The sequence below is a fragment of the Falco cherrug genome, chromosome 1 (assembly GCF_023634085.1).
Source record: "Falco cherrug isolate bFalChe1 chromosome 1, bFalChe1.pri, whole genome shotgun sequence".
Classification (NCBI taxonomy): Eukaryota; Metazoa; Chordata; class Aves; order Falconiformes; family Falconidae; genus Falco; species Falco cherrug.
Genome location: NC_073697.1, coordinates 22,887,265 through 22,910,153, shown reverse-complemented (window position 1 = coordinate 22,910,153; position 22,889 = coordinate 22,887,265). Strand labels below are relative to the sequence as shown.

The window sequence follows — 22,889 nt, the reverse complement described above, 5'->3', positions numbered from 1 at the left end:
GACAGAAAAACATCTCTAATGTAGCTGTTACTCCCCCACCCCCGCCTTCAGCTTGGTCAAACTGAGATGACAGATGATGCCAATACCTTTTTAATTTTCCATGTCTCCCCCGAGTTATCTTACATATTGGGTTTGGGTCACATGTCCATTGCAATCAATGGCTACACTTCCACAAAATTCCAGCTTTCAGGAAAACTTGTAAGCAGTGTTTTTAGAGTATGGCTTCAAACTATGAAGCTACATGCCAAAGCCCTTTCTCTGAAGCATGTGTTACAAGAACAGCAGCAGAGTACGCTAGAGTTCTTTTCACCCATCCTCCATGTGGAAATACATTAAAGTATGCGTTACAATTTTAACTTTTTCTAGTACATACCTCCCAGTAAGAACACCAGTGACAAGCTTTAATGATTACAAAAGCAATACACGCACCTTCAAATTTGGATGTAATCTGTTTTAAGGCCCATCAGTGTATGAGCTATAAACAGAATGTCTTTCTGTAAGAGCAACAACAGTCACAATGGAGAGAGAAAATAATCCTTTGCAAAGAAAAACAGAAGTGGTATTATCAAAATCATATAATGCTCGCTATGGATAATTTAACCATGAACTGCCAGGAAAATGAATTTCAAATCTAGCTTAAGCTGTTAAGAGTAAGTTATAACCAACAAACACTCACCACAATAAATTTCAAAGCCCTCATTCTCACTGGTATTCCAAATAATCGCAAATAATTTTCAAATACTTTCAAGTTCTTCAGATTTTCACTAAAACAAAAACATAACAAAAACTCCAAACCTTCAAAACAGAACACCTAACCAAAAATTTTTATTTTTTTTGTTTTTTAAATAACACTCTTACAAGTGCTCTCTATTACTCTAAGCTTTCTGAAGGACTCAATTTTAACAGATAGAACCGGCAGACTGCTCAATTATGGTAATTTGCAACTGAAACAAATCCTTGCACATCAGCATGCAAACCTATCCACGTTAAATCACAGAATGTGTCAAAATGAAAAGAATGCCACGACCAAACTGAAGGACAGAGTGAACAATAAACATTAAAAAAGAGCAACCACATGTTAGCAGGTAAGTCATATTACACAGGATGGAAAAACATTTTTTAAAACATTCCTAACACATGGAAGAAGGCAAACACACTGCTTCAACAGGTAATTAACTTGAGAAACAGACTAGAGTAAGATAATGACAAAAATAACTAAAATCCCAAGCTTAATTCTTGTCCTCACAAAGACAAAAATCTGCTTTACTGGCAACTAAATGTCCTTAAAGATAGTACTTTATGTGTGGGAGTAACTTCATGTGTTCGTAAGAACAATAAGTAGCATTAAAGATATTTGTGTTATAAACTTGCCCAGGTAAATGTGTACTCCAGAGATCAGAATCTTCAGCTAGATAAAGAAGAATGATTTTCTCCTCCTATGGAGTACAGGAAGCCACGTTACAGTTTGCTTTCTTGTAAAATACCTGGTGCTGACACAGGATTCCTGACTAAATGAAATGTTGGTCTAGTGACACAACAAAAATGTTTATCTCTGCATCACGAAAAACCATACTGAAAAACACTAGCCTACATGCTTCACTTTTCATTCATCTCCTTAATGTATTTTAAATTGCTTTAGGGATCATGAGGTGCTCTACTCTGACAGCTTTAGACAGTAACATACTCTTCCCACAGCCAAGATTACTCAATACTACCACCAAAATACTGTGCTGAGAGGGTGGGGCTTTCTGCCTCCTCACCCATCAGAGCTTGTTGCAGTGAAGGGCAATTGCTCCTGTCACCTCTGGCTATGCCTTGCATCTGCAGTCACAAGCTCATAGGAAATACCCTCCGCTCCAAAGAATAGGAAGATGCTGGAAAAGATTTGGGAAAGTTCCTGCTAAAAAGGAAGATAAATGACCAGTGAAGCCTTCAAGGCTTAAAGCTTAGAAACTCGCTAAAGCTAATGGAATAGTTGGTCCCTGAAAGCTCACGAGAGCTCTTTCACAAAGAAGTGATAACCTCCAGCTGATTCCTACATTACTGTTAATACTATGTATGCCCATAAACGAAGCAGTTTGTATTTCTGCTGCAGCAATCTAAGGGCTGGGAGAGGCGTGTCTGGGCAGTATTTACAAAAGCACACTATAAAGGAAAATGCACTGGAACATCACCCTCCTCTCAGAGATGCCACCAAATTGCCATCAAAGGCACAGTGCTTTTGGCCACTACAAAGAAAACTTCAAAATTAGTTACTAGCAAAAATTACAACCAATGAAAATATTTTAGTAATTTAATTTTCAAGTATGATCAAAGAAGCAAACGTTTGTCTAATTATTTTTTTTAAGTCAGAAAACGAGGCCCAAACCTGTTAAGAAAATTAGATCTGTTTATATGAAATCCATTTGAATCAAAGCCAGAAGAGTCTCAAAAGAGAAGATAAAAGATGTACAGATAATGACAAAAAGAAAGAGATGATTTGTTAATGATTTGGTATTTGGAACTGACAAGGGAAAAGTAAAGTCACCTCACAGAAGTTCACTTTTATCTACATTGCTTTCAACACAAGAAAAACAACACTGAGAAGCCCAAAGCAGCACACTTTAGAGACTGGGTAATAAGAAAATCCCAACTTCATCAGCTGTAACAATACAGAACTCAGAAGGAGCACATAAATTCTTCACTTTATTCTTACTTTTCTGTATGCTTGTTCACTGTTGCACTTAATTTTAGGGGGGTATGTTACATAAACTTTTTTACTCCTAAAAATCAGCCCCATAATCAAATCATGCAAGCTTGTCTGGAACACACTCTTGATACAAACCTAGCTGTTGATATACTATCATCAATTTACTGCTAAAACTGACTTAGTAAATGTCAAGTCAAAGCTTAGTACTTCTAAGCGCAGCTTAAGAGTACCTAAGAATACATCTTACTGTAACAAGCAAAAGTGGTTTTGTTATACTGAAATAAAGATTTAAATTGCAAATATTATTTCCATCACTTAATATCAGGAAAACATGGAATTTGAATTGCCACGTACAGTCAAATGTTTAAAATTAAAACTTCTTTTTAAGTATTTTTTATTAATTTTGGATTACGATTTGTAAATAAGAGCATAGCAGATATAAAAAACTGATCATCAACTTAAAAGCACAAAGATTACTCCTGCTAGAACAGGGGGCATAGCTTTCTTTCCCCTCCAAATTAAAACCAATGCCCATGCCTCTGCACACAAGCAATTAGTCCAGAATTTCCCTGTAACTATACAGGGAAACAGATGAGAGCAGACCTTCATCAGCATACGTCTGTGACCAGATCAGTTCCTCAGTTTAGAGAGACTACTAAAGTAAGGATTCCGATAAATCTCCAAGAACATTTATGGCTGGGGTAAAGGAAGGATGGGAAGACAACTATTTCTGTGACTGAGCTGAAACCAGTTCAAAAAATTTTCATTTCAAAGCTACCTTATGGAAAGTTTATTTAGTCTTGAGAGTCTTGACTCCTTCATGTTCTACATTTAAACTGCTCTTCTTCAGTCTTGCAAGCAAGAAGGCTCAAATTCGACATTGTGTTTAACAGACATCCAGGGCACCAGGCACTGTACAACGGATAGGCATTTCCAAGCCAAGAACCTCTTAACTCAGCTCACAGATGAAGCTGACCCAATGAACAGTCCTTTAGATTTACATCGTAATTGGTATTTCAAGGAAGAAGTATGAAACACAAAAGTGAATTGCTACCTCATCATAAAGCAGTTCAGCTGCAAGTAGAACAGAGCTTACAGTTTAGATCTGTAAAATGGCATCTTTGTTAAAATCTGTTATCAGCCAGCAGAAAGTATCATTTTGAGGCTTTTTAATGTTTAGTTTTTGCACCACAAGTACAATTAAAGCACACCTTTCAATAATTAAAAAGAATTGCCTAATAAAAATCTGAAGACTTCTCTAAGAAGCTTGCTCTTCACAAGCTGTTTAGGAGATTTCAAAAAGCTAAAAACCAAAACAACCACCACCACAAAGAACAACCAAGCAGATAGAACACCTTAATTTTTGGGATCTCTGAGAACAGAGATGGAAACGTATGCCCTGCATAACACATTCTGATAAGAAAGGATATTTCATGGTCCAGCTTTGAAGCTTAACCCCTTCCTTTTATGGGTTTACATGCTAAACCTCCATGAAGATCTCTGGGTGCATTTTCCCTCATTCCATCTTACAAGCCAAATTCTCTCAAACATGCTTCTACCCATTAATGGACTACACCAAGCACCAACGTGGTCCTGCACTAACAGCCAAAAGCAGTACAGAAATTAAAGCTTGAAATACAGTATGCTCCAAATGATGACTTCTAAGGAAGACAATTTTTATTAATTTAGCCTTGCATTTCAAAACTGATCCCATCATACATAAAACCCATGGCACAGAAGTAACCTGGTGCTGATCTTGCTACTTCTCATGTCAAAAGGTACTTGGATGTATGAAATCACACAGAATGTGGTGGTTTATTTTAAGCATCAAAACTCACCAGATCATGTTGTGTAACAAAAGAAAAAAGGAAGATCTGTTTTAAGCAAACTTGTGAAAATATTTTACCTCAAATATTCCCGTTCTCTGAACCTCTCTCCCTTTAAATTCCTAAGTCCACAAAGGAGTATTTTAAATTAAAGTACCTCTCAAAAAATAAAGAAAAACAAATCTTGCAGCAAGGGTATGAAGACTAAAATTCATAAGAGGTAGAAAGTAAATTTTCACACAACTTTCATCAGCTGAAAATAAAAGTATCAACACAATACTTTATCAGATCTTGATCAGAGAACAGCATGTTACCAGAACATGCCATAATGTCATACATAATATTTTATGTTTAGATTTGATTAATTAATTCAAACTGCTGGTTTACCTGCAGTGATTCCTTTGCATCAAAAAGCAAGCCAAGCCATGAACGGGTTTGCACTCTGACATTATTTGCTTGTTCACTTCCATATTATTTACCACACCACAAATTCTTACCAAAACGCACATAACATTAAGGGAGAATACTCCAAAATCCCCGACATCCTAGCACAAGCACTCTTAGCTTGGACTTAAGCAATTGACTTATCACATCAAAATGACATTAAGGCTTGTTTTCAACATACACATAAAGTGGGTTACTGAAATGTCATAAAGGCACATCTGCTGAAACTGAAAATGTCTAGGAAATACACCCGTGGCAGGGAAAGTATAAACAAATTGTACAGCAGGTATTACAGTTGTGTTGTAACAGTAAAACAGTTTCATCACTTAATCAGAATGACTTGCTTCATAAATGGTTAGTTCATAAAATGATAAGTTTTCTTCCTTAACATCATTTTCTTCTCATAACAAAGTTTAGCATGAGGCAGAAGTAGGCTTTTTCTCATGCATTCATAATCAGATGGGCTTTGATGTTCATGTTTAAATGCAATGGAAATACAGAATTCAGTAAAGCTGTTCAACATTTAAAATAAAAGCTGTAAGGTAAACTTATTATTTCTCAACCTTCCCCCAAAAAACTGGCTTGCAAAATTATATTCCGTTATTTAGATACAAAGCGAGGAGGCTGCGTTGTGTTAAATCATTTTAGTATTTGCACATCTTTTCTTGAAACGCTTTACAGCAACCTCAGATCTCCACGCAGCCAATGCAGGATGTTAAGAGGAAAAAAAAAAAACAAAAAAAGAAGCACAAAGGAAACGAAAAATAACAAAACAAACCCAAACCCCCATGAAATAAAAGTATTAATAAATCTATTAGATCATTTAGCCATTTTTATTATTTTTTTTTTTAACGCTTACCACACGAACACAAAAAAATGGGGAGGAGGCACCATAAATACTATGTTAAAATATACCCACCCCTAGCCGAAAGCTTTTTAGTGTTGATAATTTTGGCAGCATACTCTTGTCCGGTGGTGATTTTCATACACCTTCTCACGACGGAGAACGCCCCTCTGGAAACCAACAAGCGGACAAAGTGTCAGTCCGACTGAAACATCTCACTCCCACCGTCGACACGGGGAGGGGTGTTCAACACGTTTCAGCGAGATGTGATGTCGGCTGAATTAAGAAGAAATTAAAAAAGGGGGGGGCGGCTATTTTCAGAGAGTGCCGGTCACTATTAGTTTTAGTCACTAAAACGGTGAACTCCGGTCTGAAAGGCGGGTGCAGGCGATACCCTCGCGGTTGTACGGGCTGGGCGCAGGGAAGGCACGCTTCGCTACCTCACACACGGCGGGGAGAGCGCGGCCGCGGCCCCGGCCTCGGCCGCCCCCGGTGACACCGGCGCCCCGCCGCCCGCCAACATGGCGATCGCGGCCGAGAGCCGGCGGCCCCGGCCTCGCGCCCCTTCCCGCCCCGCCGCCGGGGGGCGCGCGACCCGCCCGCCCTCACACACCGGGGCGCCCCCCGCCCCGCCCGCCACAGCCGTCACCATTAAATATCATAAATAACCCTCGGGCATTCCCCGCGCCTCGGCAGGCCGAGGGCTGCCCCCCAACGCCCGCTCGGAGTCTCCCGTACCCCGTGGGGTCAGGCGGGTGCCGAGACCGATCCCCCGCCCCACAGATAACGCCCGGGTTGCGGGGAGCGGGGCCGCAGGGCTGCAGCCCGGGCGCTGCCCCCGGTGCCCCCTGCCGCGCGGTGCCCGCCGGGCTCCCAGCATCGGTCAGGCGGCCCCTGGGGCTGAGGCACCGAGTCCCCCCAGCCCGCGGTGCCTTCCCACACCGCCCGCCCCAGCAACGGCGGCTCCCCGCGCCGCTCCCTCAGCGGCGGGGCGCGCCCGGCGGGCTCCCCTCCGTCCTTACTTCCCGAGCTCCTCAAAGAGCTGGTACTCGTCGGTGAAGCGTGTGCAGGTGGTGGTTGAGGCCATCATGAGGACGGGCGGCCGCCGGTACCTCCGGCGGCCAGGGACGGCGAGGCGGTGACGGCTGAGGGGCTGTGAGGCGAGGCTCCGCGCCGGCTTCTCCTCCTCCTCCTCCTCCTCCTCTCGTGACGGGGCTGCCTCCGCGCCCTCCTCCCCGCCAGCTGGCGTGTGCTCCCCGCGCAGGTCTTCGGTCTTTCCTCTCCCCTCCCCTCGCCCTTTAGGGAGGCAAAAAATAAACGAGCGCCTCGCCGCTACCCTCCGCCGCCCGCTGGCGCCGAAAGGGAAAGCAAAACCGGGGCGGGGGGCGCGGCGCCGCCGGCCCAAGGGGCGCCTCCGCCTTCCGCTCCCCCCCCGCGACGACAAGCAGCGGGGCCGCCGCGTCTCCCGGTGCCGTGCTTCCCCCTAGCGAACCCAGCCCGCCGCGGCTCTCCCCCCGCCCCCCCGGGGCCGCTGTGGCGAGGGGACCCTCACACACCGGGAGCGGGGCGGGGGAGCCCAGCCCCCTTTCCGCCCGGCGGCGGGAGGCGCTCGCCCGCCCTGAGGAAACGGATGCACCTGCGACCCGCTCCTCAGCGGCCGCCTGACGTCACAAACCGCCCGGGCGGGGGCCGCGGCCGCGGCCGGGGCGGGGGCGGGGGGGGGCAGCGGCGCCCCGCCCAGCTCCCCCCGCCCCGTGGCGTCACGGCGGCCCGGGAGGGGCCGGGAGAGGAGGGGGGAGCGCGCGTGCGCCCGGTCGCGCGTGGGGCGGCAGCGGCCGCCCAGTGGCCGCCGCACCTGCGGGGCTCGGGTTCGCACGGTGAAGGGCCCGGCTCCCCCGGCGCCGTGCTGAGGCGGCGCGGGAGGACGCGCTCCCCCGAGGGCGGCGGGGCCGCAGGTGCGGCCAGGCCGGCGGCGGGACCCCGGACGGGGAGCAGCGGCCGCTCGGGCCGCGCCGGCACGGAGCGTTCCCCCGCAGCGCCCCGCGCCTGGCCAGCCGGCTGCCGCAGCACACAGCACCCTGACAGCGCGCTGCGCACCTCCGGTTTGCCGTGAGCCCGGTGGCGTGCCATGGTGTAGGGTCACGCCAAGCGAAGCCGGATTTGCATGCCCCTTGGCACTGTCGGTGGCAGCTCCAGCCCACCCTGGCGGTGGGCCACCCTCCGGCTGGGGGCACCCGGGCTGGGGGATGAAAAGCGGGAGCAGCACAAGGGGGGTCGCTGAAAGTGGGTGTCCCTGGAGGCGTCGGCAGCTCGGAGAGTCGTCAAGATGTAGACGTTGGCCAGAGCTTCGAGGAGACGTTTAGCCAGGGGTGCTGCAGGGGTGCGTGGCACACTGGCCCCGCCAGGGCAGAAGAGCAGCGCTGGATGTACTGCACGGATAGATGGGAAGAGTTGGGAGCACAGAGCAGGGAGCACGTGTGCGGTGATGAAGATAAAATGCAATAGTAAACAGCTGTCTCAGTTCTTTGACCTTGGGCTAATTTCTGTCCCAAATAAGGGCAGGCTTGTCTGTTAAAATAGCACGCAACCGCATCATGCCAGCCCACAAATGTACACCGTGTCGGGGGCTACCAGGCCTCTGTACTGTGCTGACGTTTAAGAGAGAATTCTGCAAGATACTTTAAATGTGTTTGATTTTGAAGCCTTCAGAATGTAATTGTTTTAATGTTCTGAAAGCAATACCAAAAATGCTGTTAAATAAAGTGTTTGTGTGGTGGAATTTGGGGGGTGGAAGTGAAAAATGTGTGTATGTTTACATTTGGCTTATCCATAAAATTTCCTTCTGAAATACTAGAGTGGCAAATGACAAAATGCTAGTTTTTGGAGCTATAACAGCTTTCAAAACCAAAACTCTATTGCCCAACTTTTTTCTTTAAAAAGCTTTTCAAGTGTATATTATATATGCCACCAGTGCCTCCGTAACTTCACTCTTATTTCTGGCCTAGGTTTTGCCAATGGTTATTTGCTTCACTTTGGGCAAGTTTTATCATTTCGGTTTTATTCCTTTCTGATAAACTAAGCGGTGGTGATATAAGTAATGAGTTAAATTAACATCCGCACAGTGCTTTAAGCATTTGAAGTGTTGACTATGTGAGTTTGTGGTACAACGGGAGCTTCACTAAAAAAGGCAGCATATAGCTCAAGTATGAGTAGGCAGCCTAAAGCACCTAAATCCTTATTCTGATATGTGACCAGACATTGCATACAAAATACATCCACAAAGGTTTCTTTTACTGTAAAGCCCCGGTTTCTAGAATTGGGCTCCAGAGCTGTGATCTTGTAGGAAGAGTTAAAAAAACCCACCGACTCTTCCCTAAACTTAACGCAAAAGCCTGTGCGTGTACCATGTGAATGCGTAAGCCTGTGTACAGGGCTAGTTTTCCTCTGGGTGAGGCAGCTGCACCTCATACAATCACTAAAGTTGCAGCATAAAGGCAGCAGCAGAGGAAGCCTTTGAAACTTGTGAGCAAGTACAAAGCGTTTACTTGGTAAGTTCCTCTCCAGGGAAACATTATGTGCAGCAGTGCGAGTACGAAAAGACTGGAGGATGTTTCAATTTAGACCAGCAAATTTACACAGAAGCAAGAATTAATCTGTTCTCAGACCAGTGAAGGGAATGTGCCTTTAAAAGTATGCAGAATGGTAGCATATTTTTTAGTTCCCTCTAACAAAAATATAACATGCGAGTTTGCATAATTTTGTATATATCTGCATAAATAACGCAATCAGCAGTACCAAAACCCCAGAGTGGTCTGATGATTGTGCGTATTTATGGGGGCCTGTCTGCTGGGTTCCTTATCTATATGCACATAGACATTAAAAAATTAAACATATTCCCCTGTCCTATGTCATTGTTTCTTACTAGTATGTTCTGACAACAAGCATTTGGCCAAAGTATCTGTTCGTACTGTGCCATACATTTGTTATATAATAATAACATTTTTAGAAGAAATTATTAAAGTTACTCTTTTTTTCTTGCTGTTGTTGTTGTTGGGTTTTAAATGACATTATAAGGATGCATGATCCAAACTCAGATTTCATAAAAAAAGAATTAATTTTTATTTTTTTCCCATTTCTCAGTTGGGGGGGGGGGGGGGAAGTCCAAGAAGGGCCAAGGAGTTCTGACAGAAATATCAAGCATGACTTTTATTACAGGAGCTAAGGAAAGAAAATAGAAAATAACTGTTTACAAGATCAGTATCGTAAGTCTTGGAGAATTTCCACAAGGAGAGACACTAGGGAAGTGATAAATAGCTTGGAAACACTTCAGTTTAGAGGTTTTTTTTCTTTTTACCACAATCATCTCTTAAATGTAGTTCACTCTTGAGCTGAAACAAAACCACAATTTGTAGCTGCCGTTTAAGCACTCCATACATTTTCCAAATTCTTCCTGAGCAGACCAAAGCAGCCAGAATGGCAGCCAAGGACCTGGCCTGCTAGGTTAACTTCTAAAAGCTGGTTAGACTTTCAGGTTTCTATTAAGGCCACAGAAACAATTAATCTGTGGTTGATCTAGCGCAGGGATCATCAAACTAGGGCTTGTGGGCTGGATACGGCCCCCCAGGGTCCTCAATCCGGCCCCCGGTATTTACAGACCCCCCCTGCACCCCCCCTGCCGGGGGCTGGGGCGGGAAACCAAGCAGCCGCAGATGGCTGCCTGCCACTTCATCCGCACGCCGGCCCCCTGGTTAAAAAGTTTGAGGACCCCTGATCTCATGGATGCAGAAAGTCAGATCTCAATAATGAACTAAAAAAAGGCTTCAAAACCATCCTGGGGCACATTTCCCCAGAAGTGTTTTATTTAAGAGAGCAGCAGGCAGTGCAAGTCTTTATGAAACTGAAGAGCTGTTCCTCTGAAGTTCCTGCAGTTTAACAAAATGTTACAGCTCAGTGGAATGAGTTATGTATTCAACTTCAGAATCTGAAACAACATTTATTGTGGCAAAGGAAATTGTATTTATTTTAAGAGTTTGCTATCCAGCAAGGTCTTTGCTTTATATGGCTTTATTTTTAGATAGCCAAAGTGAGGTTTTCATTTTATTTCTGGTCTTGCAAATAGATATTTTCAATTTGCTTACATTTTGAAGGAGTCAAGAGTTTTCAAAAGGTCACTCATGTAGACTTCTCATTATGAGTACTGCTAGGAATATTGTCTATTTAGTTTGTGAGCAAATGCAACAGCCATTTGCAGCAGAGGTCTAGACAGAAAATGGCCTGAAAACCTGAGTAATCTTAGATTTCGATAAATACTTGCTTTACGACCAGACGGTCTTGAACAGAAATCCTTGGGCCTTCCCAAGGTCACACATATTCTTGTGGCAAAGCGCTTATTGCCTTGGGGCAACTGATCAAAAACACTGGAGCAATTACAGGTACGTCACTGCAGTAAAGCTGAAAAACTGCAATGTGATCAATAAAATACCCCCATCTTGTTGATTTAAAGTGTGATCCAAATGCCTCCTTCACAGCATGTTCAAAGTACTGCTGTTTTTCCATGGAGGCTTGCGCTGATAATGCATGGCAAGCATGCCTGAACCGGACGAGGGGGTCGTGGGCTTGGTCTAAGGAGCATCAGGGAGGGGAAGGAAGTGGAGATCTATGGGGTAATGCACCAACGCTAAATGTTTCTGCTGGCACCATCAGCAGGGAGAGCAGTGGGGAGGAGTACAATGGAGAAGTCAGAGGAGAGATGTCAAACCAGAAACAGAAAGGGAAAAGAGTGCTGTGTGGGAGGAAGGGAGAGGTGTTAGACAGCAGATGGAAAGGGGAAATTAGACCGACAAACCTGGGGCTGCTGAAGTTACGGGGCTTGTGTAGTGAGATGAGAAGAGAGACAGAGAGTAAATGAGTTTTGTAACTGGAATGGAGAATAACAGAAACATAACAAATGAAGAAGGCAGGGAACAAAGGGAGAAAACTTTTTCTCAAGAAAAGGAGTAAGTAAAGGGAAATTGAAAGAAAGTAAAACAGTTGTTAGGCTCAGAAACAGAAATAATCAATGTGAATGTTTTTCAATAGAAAAACGAGCATCTGAAGACAGCAGGAAAAATGGAGAGAGGTTAGTCAATGAAAGATCAAACAGGTATGTGGAAACAATGAAAGATGTAAGAACAGGATGAAAGAAGGATCAACTGTGAGAAATCACACAGAAGGCAACATGGGCTTACAGTTCATTGTAACAGTTTGAACTGGAGGCAACAGATTTCAGGCCAGTACTGGGTTATCTGTTGCACCATACACTGTCCCTCTCTTTTGTTTGCTCATTGGAACTGCTGGACTTTCCTAAGTAAAGCTGGGGATGGAGGGGTGGGGTGGGGTGTGGGTGCATGACACCAGAAGCACTGGTAACACCACCTAGTCGGCATGCTAGAGACTCAGTCCTTGCAGCTTCTCATTCCCAAGTGGATGATGGTGACCTAAGGTGTGTCCTAACGTCTCGTGCTGGAGCAGCTCCTCCCAAACACCTCCTGCTCAGTGCTAATGCCAGAAACCGGTGCCATTCCCAGACACCCCATGTCTCCGGTGAGACATAAGAGCAGTGGTGGAGCTGCTGAGCAACCTGCCCTAGGGCTTGTTTTCTTTCCATGGAGAAGTTCTCTTGCTCAGTCCCTTGCTGCAGTTGTTCCACCATGTCTGCATAAGCACTCAGAGAAGTAGATCCTTGATGGTTCCCCAAAGAAAATTAATTATTTATCCATTATTTACACTTCTGGCAAGCACCTTACTACCTGACTATGGCAGTGTGTGTGCTTGCTCTTACTCTCCTGATGGAGCACTCTTACGTAGGATTAATTTACTCTTCAGTGAACCAGAAAGATGTTGGCAGAATAACTGATTTGATAGCTCAGTGATTCTGTCACGCTCTTGGTATGCAGGAGAACAAAACCTCTCTGGCCTAAAAAAGCATTACCCTTGACAGACTAGAAGGCATTGCTGGCCATTTAACTCCTACCTCTAGAAGCATTACAGGGAGAACTAGGTGAAAAATTCATGCGTTTTGGGGGGGGTGTGGGGTTTAAGCTTTTTGTGTGTGCATGCCAGGGACAAAAATACAGGCTTAGCAAAACTGAGATGTTTTAATTTGTTTGCATTGGAAAGGAAACAGAAATGCTCTAATAAGATCCAAGTTTCATCTCAGAATTTTAAGTAAAACATTTTCCTTCTTTTTTATTTGAAGGTATTTTTAATTAAGAATGTTCCTTTAAAATAATGCTTTTGAAGAGAGCGATTTTTTAGTACGCTTGTCCTGGTTTTGCTTTAATTTTGAGCTGAGTGATTTGTATTAATTCCTACCAAACAAAATACTACAATATTTACACAGCAGCTTCTTACAAGCAAGTAGTGGAGTCAGCAACACTGCAACGATTATACCTTTTGCCAGTGACTTGCATAATCGATTTGAATGATAGATATTATTTTAAAAAAATACTTCAAGCTGTGAATGAATTTGTGGATGGAGCAAAGACTGGAAGGTGAGAGGGAAGAGCATAGCCCAGAAAAGCATGCGGAAGGCTGCTGTCTTAGGCACTTACTGACTGAAACCATGTCAATGGGATGCCAAATTCAGGATTCAGTGACAAAGTCAGCAAACATCACTGCTCTAAGCAATAACATTTTGAGTCTTCAGATCTAAGGGAAGACCAGTGGTTAGTGGTCAACCTTACTCTGAGCTGACTAAGGACTCATTCCAGCAGCTACTAAAGGTAATGGGATTGTTTTTTCAGCAGATCACCTGGTGGACATGATAAAGGTAACAGCTCAGACAAGGTGAGCTGTAAATATCCTTAGGCAGGCACGCTAGCTTACAGTCTGCCAAGATTACTGCTCAACCTCAAAAGTCATTTCGTAGGAGAAGACCAAAAAGATTTTCCCAGACTACGCTTTTTTTTTTCCTGGGCACTAGAGCCACAAGAGCCCCCAGACTGAATTCTGTAAGACCTCCCTAGGCTGTAAACTTCTTATCTGTATTTGCTATGTACAACAAGAGGAAACTATACCTTGGGGTGCGCACACATAGGCACAGGTAGGCTGCAGTTAGCCAGTACAGTGACGAACAGATAAGCACAAAAAAAGAAATCAAATTATGAAAATTTTCCATACAGCAAAAATATCTTTGATGTTAATTTCAAGAATTAAAATTGAATGATTCCAAGGTGCCATGAAATTGGTCTGGATTTTCCTCCCCATCAGCTGGCTAACATAGTTTACATTTAATAAATTTTAAGACTTTCTTTGTTCAGAGTTGCCAACATTAACAAAAAACTGCTCTGGTCTGAAGTACAGATGTGACAAATACAGACATAACTGTTACAAATTTCTCTGGAACTCGTATAGACCCAGACCTCATTAAATTCCTCCCCACTCTCCTTTGAGGAGAAATGGGAAAGAGATCTCCAACATGGAAGAATCAGCCTTAGGTAAGATGCCAGGGAGATTCATCACGTTGACAAAGCTCCTGCCAAGGAAAGGTAAAGGAAGAAAACCAACAAAACTCACCTGATCAGACTCCAGAAAATAAAGTTACTTTTGGAAAACTGCTCATGAAATCTTGTCTGGACAGGGGTATAGATCTGTTCCCCACAATGCTCATTTCACATGTAGGAGCAGTTGAACTACTTCAGGGAAACTAGCATTGACAAAAATAAGCAGATCAAGCATTAAAGTGAGACGCAGCTTTAGGGTCATTGCAACCTAACTTGTGGAGTTTCAGGAGGGGTCAGGCCCACGAAGTGTGAGCAAAAAGCCCCCTGATTTAGGAGGTGGTATGCCAGAGAAGGTGGCATGTGTGACAGGAGCCGAAGGAGTGGAGAAGGGACATCCTGACAGCGGAGTGCTGGCTCCGACGCACCTCTCTAGCTTCCTTCTGCCACTCTTCGAGGGGGCTCTTTGACTGATGGACTTCTGTGGTTGCTTTCCAAATGTTTCTGGAAGTTTTAGCACCAGCCTTGAGCCCTGTATGACCGGATGACTCAGAAAAGATAAATATATCTCCTTCCAGAGTTCCCAGCGGTTAGTTACTTCTGGTTCAGTGGTGACAGACTCTGAGAAATACATGCATTTCTCTGGCGTGGTAAGAGGTCTCATTTTAATGTTACCTTGTCATGTAAATTCAAGAGAAGTATATGCATCTGGAAATTCTGGCTATGAAAACTTCAGTATCATCAAGACTGTGAATTAACTATGATCTTGGCTAACATACTCGATAGAAGCTCACAGGTCTACTAAAGTAGAAAACACAGGAGCCTGCATTCACTTGTCTGCTGTGCTCCCCTTGCCTTACACAAGCTCCACAAAGCCACCGAGAAGACACACAACTCCAGAATGCTACAAACCCAGTGTGACTGTGTGCTGGGCTTATGAATCCAGTGTCACAGCTCCTGTAACAACTAGGACAGGGAGAGGCAGTGAAAAGGAATGGGAATAATGCGATGTGCTTCAGTTATTCCTAAGTCACCCAAAAGCCTGCTCGATATTATCACCAGTTATGACAAGGAGCAAACCCTGGCTGGTCTAACCAGGGACTGAAAGCCAAGGATATATAATAACAATTTAAGACATCTCTTCATTTATAGTAGAAATGTAGAAAAATATATAAATATTAGAAAGGTAGTAGAAATAGCATGCATTTAAGTTGTGCTGAATCTGCATTCTGAATGCTTTTTGGTGATTGTTTTGTAAATATTTTCAGGCATTTCCTACAACTAATGAGGGAGAAGACTCAAAGTAATGTTATCTGCGTACATTTTAGATTCAGAACATCCTTTTGATGAGGAAAGTTTAAGAAGGAAATTAATAACAACGTCCCCTGCTTCCCAAACACAGGCATTCCCAGCACTGGAGACAAAAAGGCTTTCCAAGAGGAGCAGAGATCAGAACCAAGCAGTAACGGAGTTAATCAGAGCTGAGAAAAGAGGCAGACTTGAATTTTAAGGGGGAAATAAGTCAATGCTGAGATTTTAGAAGGAGGGGAGCATTCTCAGAGTGGTGAGAAAAGGGAAATATTTTGATGGCAATAGTTTGGACAGATTGAACCAAAGAGGGGAGAAAAGGTTTGGTCAGAAAAGGGAAAGGTCTTGAAAGAACCAGAGCACAGGCTAGTGTCAAGACACTAGTGTTGACTGGGAAGAAGGCTGACTTCTGAGAAAAACACAGTTGTAAGACTCGGGGAGGCTTTACATTTAAGTAGAGGAGAAACGCAGAAACTGATTTCATGACCTAGACAGCAGGGAGTGCTAATAGTAAGAGAAAAATGACAGGAAATAAGAACAAAGAGATGTACAACTTCCAAACAGCTAGCCTGTGGGGTAGTAACTTTGTCACAATGCCATTTCTTACGTCTTCCCAATTACACTCAGCGTACTTCAGAATACTCAGAGGAAAAATACATTCTTATTTACTGGCCAAAAAATATCAAGTAAAAGCAATTCCTTGAATAAAGTGCAAATTGTCTAAATCAGTTCACTGGAGCAAAACTATTTGAATAAGGGAAGTTTTGGTTTCTTTTCAAGTGGAATTGCTTTGCAAAATGTACATCGGTAATACAAGAAACCCCTTTTTTCTTCCTTTTTGTTTTTGTTTTAATCATTTGCAAGAGTGCCAGCATTTCCCAACATTTCCTTTACCATGTTATCTTGAGCTCCACAGAACGTGTGTTGTTGTAGTGCAAAAGATCTTGATAAAGGCACAGCTGTGAATGTGACCGCAGTGTTTCAGTTCTATGTAACATAGAATCACAGCATCATTTCAGTTGGAAAAGACCTTTGAGATCAAGTTAAACCACTAACCCAGCACTGCCAGGCCCACCACTAAACTGTGTCCCTAAATGCTGCATTTACACGTCTTGTAAATACTCCAGGGATGGTGATGCCGCCCCCTCCCCGGGCAGCCTGTGCCCGTGCCGGGCCACCCTTTCCCTGAAGACATTTTTCCCTGATATCCAGCCTAAACCTGCCCTGGCGCAGCCTGGGGCCGTTCCCTCTTGTCCTGTCGCTTGTTTTCCTTGCTTTTACAGTACAAAGGGCTACTATAATGCTCTTTACTGTTCTCTGTTTATTGAGGGAATTAAAGAGGAACCTGTCAGCTCTCTGCTTACGTTCCCTCTGGATATACGTTGAAGTGCAAAGAGTTTGTGTCTTTCTGACATTTGGTTCAACTGTGGGCCAGTGTCTTCTCCAGCCTAGCCTTTCACCATCCCCTTGCCTGAAATGCAGAGAGACATTTCACAGTGGGACATTTGACCAAATGAGAGAATCCCCAGGCTAGGGGCACAATCAGCAATTTCAGTATCCTTTTTTCTGCTCACCTTTGCTATTCCGAAGCAGCGTGGGCAGTTCATGGAAGGAGTGAAGGCAGGCAGGCCCTTCCCTTACAGCCATTCAAACACAGTCCGTGCCGGGAGGGACAAGAGCAGCTCCCGTGCAGCGGCCCTTCGTTGGATGGAGCAAAAAAAGGGTGACTTTAACCTGAAGGCAATGCCATACATGAGCTCTGCTGCAGCCAGGATTAACGGGCAGCTTTATTAGAAGACTGTTTGGAAAGAGCAAACAATAAACCAGTAACCGGATCCAACAGCTACTGTCTCAGGGCACATACATACCTGCACAGCACCATCTGAGTGCTCAGAGGCTGTGGCTCACCAGGTTCAGGTGGGATGGACACCCCTTGGTTCCGTTATTCCAGCGAACAAAGCTGTTTCAAGTAGCTTTCGGAAATACTGCGTTGCAGGAAGGAACTTTAACTCAGCCTGGGTCTGTATCAGCTTTGCAGCACCATCTTCCTTTCAATGTGTTGGCACTAAATAACTTGTCTAAATAAGAAGATAGATTTTTTCAAACTTGGACCACTAGTTTTCTTTTGGAACTTTGAAATATGATGGATGTGCTACTATCATTTTTATTTCAAGCAACATTGATGGCCAATACAGGGCATGGAAACCTGCTGAATTAGATTAATCTCCTTAATTGTATCTAAGTTTTGGCTCAAGTAGCTATTTTTATAGTAATTATTATGAAATATAGTGTGATTCATACCCCAAGTAATGATTAGACATATGCAATGTTTTCATCTATGCTGTATGTATACCTTTACTAGTTATTTTGTCTGTAAATACAGATTTAACACCTTAGTCACCAGAATTAATTAACTATCTTAATTTTATCTATTTTTGCTTCCCTGACTACATTTTACCACACTCATAGTACTGGTTATTGGCACAGAACAGTACCAGAAGTGCAGTGATAGCCGCAGTCTGTACTGCAAGATCTTGATAGTTTAAGATCAACAGGAATTACTCGTGTACAGTCTGTTTTCCCCCCTCACTTACACTGTGTGGATGTTCAACACCATCTCCTCCAGCTGACACTGGAGGTAAGCTCCTTCCCTATCCTGACTTCTATCTAGGGAATCTTTCTGATTCAGAATTGTCTTTCTATTTATTAAAATTAAAATAATAAAATAAAATAAAATAAAATGCCTGGTAAAATCCAGAGGAAAACAAAAAATGGTATTTCCTGGATGGTATCCTGCAGAGAAGTAGCTTCCATGGGAAAACCATCTTTCCTTCAGCTCATATTTTTCCTCTGTGATTCCATCTTCCACTGCTAAGTACCACAAAGGAGAAAAGAGCACCTAAATAGCTTACTCACCCTGGAAGGCTCTTCTGTCCCAGCCGTAGTCACGGCCTAGCTAAGTGTTCCTTCTTTTGAACCACAGTACCAGACGGCCCAGGAACAGTCTGGGATTTTAACACTCTGTAAGCTAGGTTCCCAAAATAGCATCTGAGCGGGGTCACAACCAACCTCCCTCACGCTCTGTGCAAACAAGTAACCTGGCTACAAAATTATCGTTGGAAATCACTGGTCCATTCGCCTCTCTCATAAATTTTGGCCATAAAATGCCAGAAATCAATTAAAATATGATCGACACATGAAACGAAGTATATATAAACCCAGCAGGAAATGGTAACGGATACTAATAGGCAACAGACAGACAATAATTCCATGCATTCACCAGCGAGAAGGCTTGGCTTGCCATACCCTGGGAAAACCAGGGTTCGGTAGTACATACAGAGAGAAGTTGTAGCTCGATGGGCTATCACTGCAGGCTGCAATGCAGAGAGTGGAAAAAACACTAACGGAGCGGAAAAAATGACATCAGACATAGGAAAAAAAATCCCATATTTAAACAACATTTAAAGGTAACTTTCAAATATTTTAAGGTATTTACGATGTAAACAGCATTGAAAGATTTAGACAGCATTTAAAGTATTTTAAAAGTTTTTGAGGTATTGTAAAAGAATACATTTATACCAGTATAAATTCAAGGTAATCGAGAATTAAGAAATCATAGGACTATGGGTGAACTTTGCAGGTCTGATAAACTCTGTCCTACAGTGAGATGGGTGACAAAGTAAGTTTGTCCCCTATTGGAACCCTTCGATACTACCACAACAGAAACATGAAATAGCGTTACTTCTCAGAGGAACTGCTATATCCCTCTTCCTTCTCATGCAAGTGACATTAAGGAAGAGCAGTAACAATGCAGAAAAACTATACTATTAGCAAAAAGATGCATTCAAGAGAAAAATCATTTCATCTGATGTGTGGGTGTAGGAAAGCATGCCCATACTTTATTGTAGGAGAAGATTCTGGTATTATTTGCCACATCGTGATTGCAAAATATTCTAATGAATAGATTAATAGTCCGGAAATATTTGTTTAAACGTAAATATATCTCTATCTATATATTTATGCATACTGATATAGATGTACACACACAGATATAATGGACAAGAGATTCTAGTTCTCAATAATTAACTGGATACATGTGGAAGACATCTGGACCACCCAAATTCCTGCTTGGTTTCTACAATGTCTTGTTCCTTTCAACAGTTGCTGAATCCTAAGTTATCACAGCTTTTTAGGCGTGCTTGCTGTAATTACTGTGGTGCTGGGATGTTGTACATCCAATCTCTGTAAGCCCTTCAGCTGCTTCCTCTGGGTGCTTTAACAATGAAGGAACTGAAGTAGCCTTTCCTTTATTGGTATGAACCCTTCCCAACACTGCGCTGGGTAAGTCAAGGTTTTTATCATCACCTAGACAATCTAAAATGACAAGGAGTGGAAAATAATGTGGAGTCAGCGTGCCTGAGTATAGTAGCTGTTGCCAGATAAAAAGCAATTAAAAAGAGAATAACCCAAAATATCCTACCAGTTGCAAAACTGCTGCAGATGACGGAGGCAATCCATGCGATGGTTGCATATAGCTGTGTGTACGTAGGCTGTGTCTGGCTCCTGCGGGACAGCACATGCTGCTATACTCACTCTGTGTCAGGGGATAAATTCCTTTACGTGCAGGTCATGATGCTGCCACCGCACCCTGCTTCCCTCCCACGCTGCTTCTCCCACTCTCATTGCCTCTGGAAATGTAAGAGGTGGCTCAGCTGGAAGCAACTTCACATCTTTTCTGCGCAAACATGAGGTTATTATGTGTTTGTAGGTAGCTGAAGTGTTCATGAGATTGCTTGTCTGAGAATCCTGGGTTCCGTCATTAAGGAGGCAGTTCTGGAGTGGCAGCCTTGATTACCCTGGCAGCAAAAGGTTACAGGTAATGCTGATCAAACAATTGCTGGCACCATGCATGTTGAGAGGTAACTTCACGGGCAGAGATTAAACCAAGAGGCACTGGAGCTGTGTGGTCTTGATCAAGAATTTTCATCTCTTTAAATATTACTGTACACATATAACCACAGACCTCTGGAGGGATCCTCCTGCTTACAGACTCTGTATTCTGCAGCATTTGGTGTATCAAAAGGAGAATAACCTCACAGCTAGAGGACAATAGCTGGGTTTCATCAGGAGAAGTTCCTGGTGCTGTACATGGCGTTAGGGAGGCCCAGCCTGCAGAATAACCAAGCACAGAGGCACTGCAAAGGGCCACCCCAGATAAAAGCTTCTCTCCTAATGGAGTGCAATATTCTCCCCTTCTGTACGGCAGGGGACATTTGTTAAATGTCACCCCATTTCTTTCTCTCTCTTTTTTTTTTTTTTCCTCTTTTTTTTTTTTCCCCCCAAGTTACTTAAAAAATGTCAAACTGCATAGGTACGTGTGTATTGTCATTTACAAAAGTCGAGTTCCGTGCCTAATCCTAGTACGTGATTTGCATCAGTGTGTGTCACAGAGAGATTTCTGGTCATTCTTTCTCCTTAAACTGTATTCTGTTCATACTCATTCAAAGCCCATTTTTTTAAATAGAAAAAAAAAATTCAGAGATTTCACAAATCACCAAAACAGGCCACTTTGATTTTTTGGTCACTATTCGCAAGGCAGGTATTACAGAAAATCACTTTAAACTAGCCCTTAGAACAGCAGATCTGTGGAATGATTCACTTCCAGCTTATTTCAGCCAGAATTCAGATACATGAATTGATATCCCACCCCCCCTTTTAAATCCTATTTGAGTTTTGAAAGATCAGTAATTATTTAGACTTTGTTTCATGTTACATGTTGCCAACCATAGATTTGTTTGGGGGTTTTAATGTTGTTTTTAGAAAACAGAAGGTGTCAAACCCAAACTAGGTTTCATAACAATGCCATTATATAACCACCCAATTAGTAGCTTGTTTGCTGCTATTAATAGCAGCTTCCACATCTAAATCACTTTGTGTACTGCTACAATAACTGGCAAGAAGAGGCTTCACATTAGTTATTCATTCTCAGAAAAGAATAAATGAACTTCATGGAGATTTATGAGATGCAGCGTAATGTGCTGTTTATTAGCTACCAGGCTGCTGCCTGTTCAAATGCTGTTTGCCTTTCTGGACTCACAAGGAGATGGTCAGAGACCGTGGACTGGTGCTGCAAGCCCTGTATGTATGTATATATGTATGTATGTATGTATGTATGTATATATGTATCATCTATCTATCTTACGTGCATCTCATATAGAAGGCTACCAGAGACAGAGCTTAGACCAAGGTGGTCTGAAGCCAGGAACTCTTTGAAGTCTCTTTCTCTGAAATAGTATCTAGAATTTGGTATGATGTTTCATGCTTACCTTGACATAATGTAATTAATCCTCCAGCGATGGCGATGTGCTGTGGTTCAGCTGGAATTCCACCCCACAGTGGGCTGTCATTGCCCTCCATGGCAGCTGTCTCATAATGTTGGCTGCTGCTGGCTGGCTGTTTGTCATGCTGCAACAGCTCCAGCACAGGCATATACATGGAGGAATCTGAACTCTTCCAAAAAAACTTGACTGGAGTTTTGATCATACTAAGCCACTTGAGCTACTGACCACAGAATCCGATCCAGGACTTTTTTTAACTTTCTGTACAAGGGTTTTTGGTTTTTTTTTGTTTTGGTTTTTTTTTAAGGGTGAGATCAGATATTATTTCTATTTTTGAAAAAAAAGCTGCTTTAAGAGGTGCAGCATGTGAGCTAGTTTGATCTTTCATTCCTCTGTTCCTGAATTCCAACATGGAATTGAAGAGATTTCTCCATGGCCTGATGACAACTTTCCACTCTTTGTCACAGAAATGTCCTTTTAGATCAGATCCCTCACCTGATATAAAGATGGGTCAAATTCAGATATGTATATGCTTCTAAAAGAATTTCTTCTCCTGAGGTCCATATTCTCCTCTCTTTGGATATCTCCACTGCTCCTGACTTTTAGACAGCGGTTTTGCATCTCTCGCGTGCTCCATCTCTTCACTGTTGTCATGCTCTGCGTTAGCTGCTGTCTGTGGGGATGTAACAGTCTCTTCCACTCCTTTTCCCCAGGTACAAGTTGCTTCAGAATTAAGCATCTACTTACATCACTACAAAATGAGTTGCATAATTGATGGGCTTGACTGATTATTGATTCAGGTTTCTGTTTCTGCTTCTGTGTGGCTTCCTTGTTGATCTAGTTGTTCTTCAGACTCTCTTTACTTGACCTACAGGCATATGTCCTCCCTGGGGAGGGGGGGGGGGGGGGGGGGGGAAGAGAGATTTCCAGCATCAACAGCATGAGCTAGTGAAAACAGAA

The 22,889-nt window shown here is 43.4% G+C and overlaps 1 protein-coding gene and 1 long non-coding RNA gene across 14 annotated transcripts in view; both read right to left on the bottom strand.

The window, feature by feature from the left end:
• The window catches only part of CAMK2D (calcium/calmodulin dependent protein kinase II delta), a 209,087-nt gene extending 201,616 nt beyond the window's left edge, over nucleotides 1–7,471 (bottom strand). For 4 of the 12 annotated variants that reach the window (XM_055711762.1, XM_055711783.1, XM_055711817.1 and 1 more), the window contains exons 1-2: nucleotides 6,826–7,319; nucleotides 5,879–5,973 (exon numbers count right to left, since the gene is read on the bottom strand). In XM_055711762.1, the coding sequence (XP_055567737.1) occupies nucleotides 5,879–5,973; nucleotides 6,826–6,893 (163 nt within the window). In that variant the 5' untranslated portion in view covers nucleotides 6,894–7,319. Of the gene's footprint in view, nucleotides 1–5,878; nucleotides 5,974–6,825; nucleotides 7,323–7,359 lie in introns of those variants that run through there. The other 8 variants (XM_055711769.1, XM_055711794.1, XM_055711823.1 and 5 more) reach the window with 6 other exon arrangements.
• Nucleotides 7,472–9,963: 2,492 nt separating this feature from the next.
• LOC114014806 (uncharacterized) overlaps nucleotides 9,964–22,889 on the bottom strand; it is a 31,372-nt gene continuing 18,446 nt past the window's right edge. Inside the window, exons 6-7 of one of the 2 annotated variants that reach the window (XR_008730668.1) lie at nucleotides 20,072–22,816; nucleotides 9,964–19,965 (exon numbers count right to left, since the gene is read on the bottom strand). This is a non-coding gene — a long non-coding RNA (uncharacterized LOC114014806). Of the gene's footprint in view, nucleotides 22,817–22,889 lie in introns of both variants that reach the window. The other variant, XR_003558440.2, reaches the window with a different exon arrangement.